The sequence below is a fragment of the Lactuca sativa genome, chromosome 7 (assembly GCF_002870075.4).
Source record: "Lactuca sativa cultivar Salinas chromosome 7, Lsat_Salinas_v11, whole genome shotgun sequence".
NCBI lineage: Eukaryota > Viridiplantae > Streptophyta > Magnoliopsida > Asterales > Asteraceae > Lactuca > Lactuca sativa.
In genome coordinates, this window is record NC_056629.2 from 134,441,070 (window position 1) to 134,447,632 (window position 6,563).

Below are 6,563 nucleotides of genomic sequence, written 5' to 3' on the forward strand. Positions count from 1 at the left end.
TGTAAAAAAAAATATTTATATGGTTTCAAATTGAACAAAAGATGATGTCCGATTTTGAATAAAAAAATAGAATACCACGTCATCAAAACTAAAAAAAAAATAAAAAAATAATATAAATTTAGAACAAAAAAATCGAGTGTCAAAATTGAAAACAAAAATAAAAACTTATCCCTTGTTCTTGAGTTTTTTTAGGAGAGAAAGGGGAGGGTTGTGAGGGAGAGGGGTGTTCTTAAGTTTTTTTTAAGGAAAGAAAGGAAAGGGGGAGGAGATGACTTGAGAGGTGGAAAGAAGAAGGAAAATGGTCTGTATCCGTTCAATTTTGGAAGGGTTGAGAAGGAATGGTAAAAAAGAGCTTCTATCCTTGTCCTTTTTCTCTGATGCACCTTGAGGCTAAAACCTAATCAAGGACAAAAATGCCATTTGACACTAAAACTCCTCCCCTTTCCTTGCTACTTGAGAACGCAAGTGATACTACTTTTTTCTCCTTTCGAATTTCTTCCTTTCTTTTTCCTTACCTCTCGTTAAAATTAAAACTCAAGAACATAGCGATAGTATCAAAATTGAAAAAAAAAATAAAAATTTAATGTCTATTGTGATATATATATATATATATATATATATATATATATATATATATATATATATATATATATTTTTAATTTTGAAACACCAACATATAATGTCGGCATGTTATGTAATCAAAAACTGATACGTCATCATACTACACCAACAGGCAACCAGGTTGACCGATTAAGTGGTCAGAATTATAACAAACTGGAAACATAATGTAATAAAGCAATATCAAAATCAAATTTTCGTATAAACTTAATGATTTTTGTGGTATTTCGAAAACAATTTTCTTTCGTTCTTTTAATTGTAAAACTCAGAAAATAAGATGTAACTGGCAATCATTTGCAGACAAAGTTTAAAGCATCATGTGAGAATGTGAGACTTTAGAATTTTCCAAAGTTCTTTAAAAAGTTGAAAAGGATATAAAGAATCTTGTAAGATATTATTAAAAGAAAAATAGATTAGCTTAAAATTTCTTTCAATAGTTTAGCCTAATTGAAATTTCAACATCTCACGCCTGAAGAATTCTACAAACCTTGGTTGGCGTATAAATTAGTGAAACCCTTTCCATTTGTAACCATCATGAAATAATCATTTAATGCAAATATCATTAATTTATCCCGTAAATTATACGAATGGTCACTATGGTTTAGGGTAATTTGCACGTTTGGTCCCAATTTATTTTTTTAACTCGGAAGGTCTCTACAGTTTGTTTTTGTTACACGTTTGGTCCCTGTCTTACCTAAAAAGACTATTTTGCCATTGATTTTTTAATTTATTTAAATAAACACATCTCAAACTCCATTCCCTTCACCTTACCTTACCTATCCCATCATTTTTTCCTATTTAAATAATAGTCTTTTTAGCTAAGATAAGGACCAAGCGCATAATAAAAACAAATAGTAGGGACCAAACGCATAACAAAAACAAACAGTAGGGACTTTCCGAGTTAAAAAAATTAGTTAAGGACCAAACACATAAGTTACCCCAAACCATAGGGACCATTCATGTAATTTACTCTAAATATCGTTGAACCAAATTCTACGTCGCTGGGTTTTGCAACCACAAAATCACAAACATTTCCCTTTTGCATGCGCACAAACTTATATATATTTCGTTCATTCTTTCCATTTTCTATTATTAACTTTTACACTTTTACCTCAAAAACATTTGAAACTAAAGAGAAAAACAAACCCATGTATGTTGATTGCACTTTCACAATCAAAATATACCCCATCAAATCCAATTAGATAACAAATAAATACTATGCATAACCTAAATCACTGTCATTCATCGTTCCTCGCTCGCTAAAATGATACTATCATTTTACCTCGCGATATCTGTATACCGGTCACGCTGTATTATTACCTTCTCTATCTCTATTTCTATACGTCAATGCCGCTTGTCAATCCCCGGGTACAGTCCCAAAATGTGTTGTGGCATGAAATCATGACGTGTCAAGATACCAACAACCGGTGGCCTCTGCAAAAATAAATAAATAAATGAAATGTTAACTACATGTCCCACATCCAAACATCGAGGTGATAATCTTTTGTAGATACTGAAATAGTATAAGAAAATGAGCTTACCCCAGGAGTCTTTGGCACTACACACAAGTGTCTAAGTCCGAGTTCCCTAAAAGCAACCGCAGCTTTTGCCAAAGACATTGTTTCCACGACAGTATACGGTGACGTATTGGTAATCGGATGAAGGTCAACATACATCTCCATCTCTTCCGGTGTAACATCCAAATCTTCCATCTTAGGCCCTTTTCCTAACCCCGCTTTTGCAAAATCAAACGCATGGTATCTTTGTAACGCTTCGGTTCCGGTCAAACGTCTTTGTTTCGTGAACATCTTTCCTTTAAGCAAAACAATCAAATGAGACCTCAAAACAACCCCACACAACTCCGGAGCTTCCATGAAAGGCGGCTCATCAATCACCGGAAAACCATTATGTGACGTCATCCTTAGCGAATGTACAATATTACTAACTTTTTCAACTCCGGAAAACGTTATCAAAGGTCCGGAAACAACATCACCCGCAACCAAATGTCGCATATATGGTTCCGCATGCGCTTCAAGAAACGGTAGCCCTTTCATTCTTACGATTTGGTCGTAAACGCCTTTATTGAAATTATCCGCAACGGATTTTGAAATGAGAAGAACGAGCATCATTAACGGTAGCATTAAGAGATTGTTCGTGAGTTCGAGCAGTATAACGCATAGGGATACGGTCATTCGCATTGTGCCGCCGAGGAACGAGGCGGCACCGAGGAGGGCGAAGAGGCCGACGTCGAGATTTGAGATGGAAACGAGTAGGGTTCCGACGAGGCGGCCGTAGGATGATCCTGCGAGGATGACCGGAATGAAGAGACCGGAGGGAATCGCGATTCCGTAGGTTATGATTCCGAGGATGTACATGGCGAGGAAGAATATTGCGAGGGTAGAGATACGGAATTCGTTTGCGTTGGTGGAACCGAATAGACTGCGGATGGCGTCATCGTTTGTGTTGAGCAGAAGGGAAGCGAGATCGTTGTAGTGACCGGGTTGACATTGAAAGAATTTGTAGCTACCGGAGCGACCGACTGTAGGGCATTCAACACTTAACCCAACCGGGCATGGGACACAGTTTGTGAACCATGGAAGCCCATAAGCACAACAAGAGGTTAAAAGTGAAATCAAACCCACCAAAAACACCCTAATCATAGGACCTTTCCTGCAAAAATCAACAAAAAAAAAAAAAAGTTGTTTTCAAAATTATAGACAATGAGATTATTTTTCATTTTAAAAAAGTAAGAAAGACACACCCATTGATGTAGCTGTAAGTACGCACGACCTTGTCAACAAAATAATTATATAAACTTCCCAAGATTCCTCCGATAACTCCAATTAGTATAACAGCTACAAGATCCACCATGTTGTAATCCGGTATTGTACCATTGATATCAAACATGATGAGACCACCTTCCCCAAACAGTCCACACTTTCCACTTCTACAAAATCCAATAAGAGATCTCAACACCACAGCCACTACAGCGGTTGTAAAAAATGTTCTCCACAAAAGAGCACTCCGCCACCTACAATATATTAAATATTAATCATATGTGTAACAAATTATACAGCCAAACCACATAACTCAATCTCGTCCGTTGGATCAATTTCATTCAAGGCTTAGATCAAGTTATGTGGTTTACTTTTTTAGATGGTAATTTTTTTGTTCGTACCATGAGGCTGCTTCTTCAAGGGCAAAGAGGACCCCACCAACAGGGGCCCGGAAAGCGGCTGCTACACCTGCGGCTGAGCCACAGGTGATTAAATCCCTGCGGTCACGATCATTTTTAAAGTATCTAAGCCATTTCCACGTGAGATGATATTTGCGAGAGCCTCCTTGTCCAAGTAAGTTTGCTATGCAAGCACCTGTGTGTACCATAGGTCCTTCTTTCCCCACAACAAATCCAGCGGCAACACCAAGTATGGATCCAAATATCTATTCCAAAAAAAGGGGGCGTAATTTGTAAATTTTCTATTAGGTAGGGATTATTTTTATAATTTTTTAAACACATGGACTATTTCTGTAAAAGAAAAAATCTACACATGGACCTTTTTTGTAAGTTACAAGGATAGCTTTTGTAATTTATTTTCTACATAGGGACCAAACCTGCCAAAATCCAAAAGTGTCAAACACATGGACAATTTTTGTAATTTTTTTTTCTACACATGGACCAAACCTGCCAACATACAAAATTGTTGTGGCCAACGTCTAATATAAGAATGTTTTGTGGCCTAAGTATGAAATTATTTTGTGGCTAAAATATGAAATAAAAAACTTTTGTAGCTAAAGTCTAAAACCACAAAAGTATACTATTCATAAGGTCATTTGCTTTTAATATATAGTATAATATAATAATATATGTAACAAATCCAAATTGGTAAAGAAATGCAAGTACGATGATATTATAGGTAAAAACAAAGTACATTGCCCATATCAGTAGCGAGGGTAAATTGGTAAAGTATGTTATTATTTCAAGTAAATTGCTCTAAAATTTTGAATTACACACCTTTACGAAGAGTGTACTTGGAGCCAAAATAGAATGAGAATCTATTCCATTAAGATAAGCTTTAACTTCAGGTATACCAGACCCTGCTGCTGCAGGGGCAATATAAGCACATAGAAGTCCAGCAAGAAGAGCAAGAAATAGATTAATTCCAGCAAATACAGCAAATGCCTCATAATATCTGCACTTAGAACAAAGATTCATTCGTTAATGGTTGCTCTTCGGAGGGTATAAATGTCTTTTCACACGAAGCAGAAAATGGTGGTTATTACCTATGTTGGAGCATAAACTTGCTAGTGAGAAGAAACTTGAAACCAGCAATGTTTTCTACTCCAAGGTTATTGAAAAAGGCAACAAGCCCTGTAAGCACTCCTATAAGAAGAGCAAGTGTCCATTTTAGAACAACATACTGAAATATCTCCACCTTCTTCCTTGACCTCCAATCCTGCTTAAAAAGATCGTTTTCAAGAATCCTGCAAAATCAATCAACCAAAATGAATTAAAGAAGAAAAATTCTATATTGAATGTTTACATAGAAACAAAATTAGCATGAATAGACATCACAAATTCAATGCCCAAAAAATAATCAATCAACAAAAAGCTCCTATAGTAGTTCATTCATAGAATCATAGTAAAGGAGCATGATTGATAGATAGATATGCATTAATAGAAATCAAATAGTCATTGAAATTGACAAAATTTAGCTAAGAATGTGGGAGTTTAACTGTTCATTAACAGTGAAGTACCAGGTATGGAGAGATCTGTCTCAATTGAAAGATACAGTGAGAATATAAGATTAAAAAAAAATCGTTGAGCGACTCGATCAATTCATCAAAATTTCAGTAAACGTACAGAATGAAAAAAAAACGTATAGTCATTCATTTTCCTCTGAAATTAAAGGAAACAGAATATAGAACACTGAAATACGAGATCGAAGATTGAATGAATAGGGATATAAAAATCATTACTCGTAATCTAGAGATTCGATTGGACAAATGTTTGAACCAACAATGGCAATCTGCGATGACGTATTCACCCTGTTCTTCGAAAGAAGCGGTTGTCTGTTCATCCCTCTTTCATCAGAAGCCGATCCGTTTCTCGACATCTTTCCACCTCCTTCGTATTCTATATCAACATTATGATCCATCTCTTTCTCTCTCTAAATATATAATATAGCGAATTGGCGTAAGTTATACGAAATTTTCGATCTTACATCCTCTGATAATCAACAAGTTGTAGCCAAACTAGTTGGAAATGAACAGATTGATCTCATGAAATTTGAAATGAAATAGAATCGTGTTTGGGAGTTCTTCAGTGATACATTTTCTGTTACACACTCAATCTCTTTGACACTTTGATCTTTTAGAAAGTTGATCTTCCATATGTATCTTCCAGAAAAAGCTGACATTTGAATAGTATCTTGAGTAGGAACCACATATATATAAAAGAAATATATAATATTGGAGAAAAAGTAGGGCGAATGTAAAGTGGAACGAGAGGAATAGGGAAAACAAGGAAGTGGTTTTTGATGTGTTTATGGAATTTTATTTTTATTAATATGGTAATGATTTGTTCTAATAAGATTGATTTTTTTAAATAAAGTTAAACAGTGATAATTATCTGGTATTAAATTTTAATATTTTATACAGCTAGTGTTTGTTACAAAGTTTTTGGGAATTATCTAGAAACTTTTATCTTTTATGCATATATTTGAAAAAAAATTAAATTAAAGAGAACAACCTTAAATTTTTTACTTTTAAACCAAAAACTCAATAATTAAAAAACTATGTCAAAGTTTTTTAACTTTTAGATTACGTTTTATGTAATTTAATAAATTTTAGAAGCTTGTAATTATTATTATTATCCTTTCTAATAAATAAATTTTTTTTGCCACATGTCACACTCTCATTCATTTGACAACATGCTATTTTGTGGT

The 6,563-nt window shown here is 34.6% G+C and overlaps 1 protein-coding gene across 1 annotated transcript; it reads right to left on the reverse strand.

Annotated features, from left to right (window-relative positions):
- Positions 1–1,639: 1,639 nt before the first annotated feature.
- LOC111878389 (chloride channel protein CLC-c) lies at positions 1,640–6,069 on the reverse strand. The gene is made up of 7 exons (XM_023874890.2): positions 5,596–6,069; positions 4,900–5,100; positions 4,631–4,808; positions 3,797–4,059; positions 3,380–3,649; positions 2,160–3,288; positions 1,640–2,052 (listed from the first exon to the last, which is right to left on the reverse strand). Exons 1-7 carry the CDS (start codon positions 5,772–5,774, stop codon positions 1,963–1,965), a joined length of 2,310 nt encoding a protein of 769 aa, XP_023730658.1. The 5' UTR covers positions 5,775–6,069; the 3' UTR covers positions 1,640–1,962.
- Positions 6,070–6,563: the final 494 nt, after the last annotated feature.

Bases quoted from the DNA above. Each gene is read 5' to 3' on its own strand.
- LOC111878389 (XM_023874890.2), bottom strand. From the start codon at position 5,774: ATGGATCATAATGTTGATATAGAATACGAAGGAGGTGGAAAGATGTCG. The intron at 3,289-3,379 runs GTGTGTCTTTCT...TGATTTTTGCAG, and splicing joins ACTTACAGCTACATCAATGG to GAAAGGTCCTATGATTAGGG. The intron at 2,053-2,159 runs GTAAGCTCATTT...TTATTTTTGCAG, and splicing joins TAGTGCCAAAGACTCCTGGG to AGGCCACCGGTTGTTGGTAT.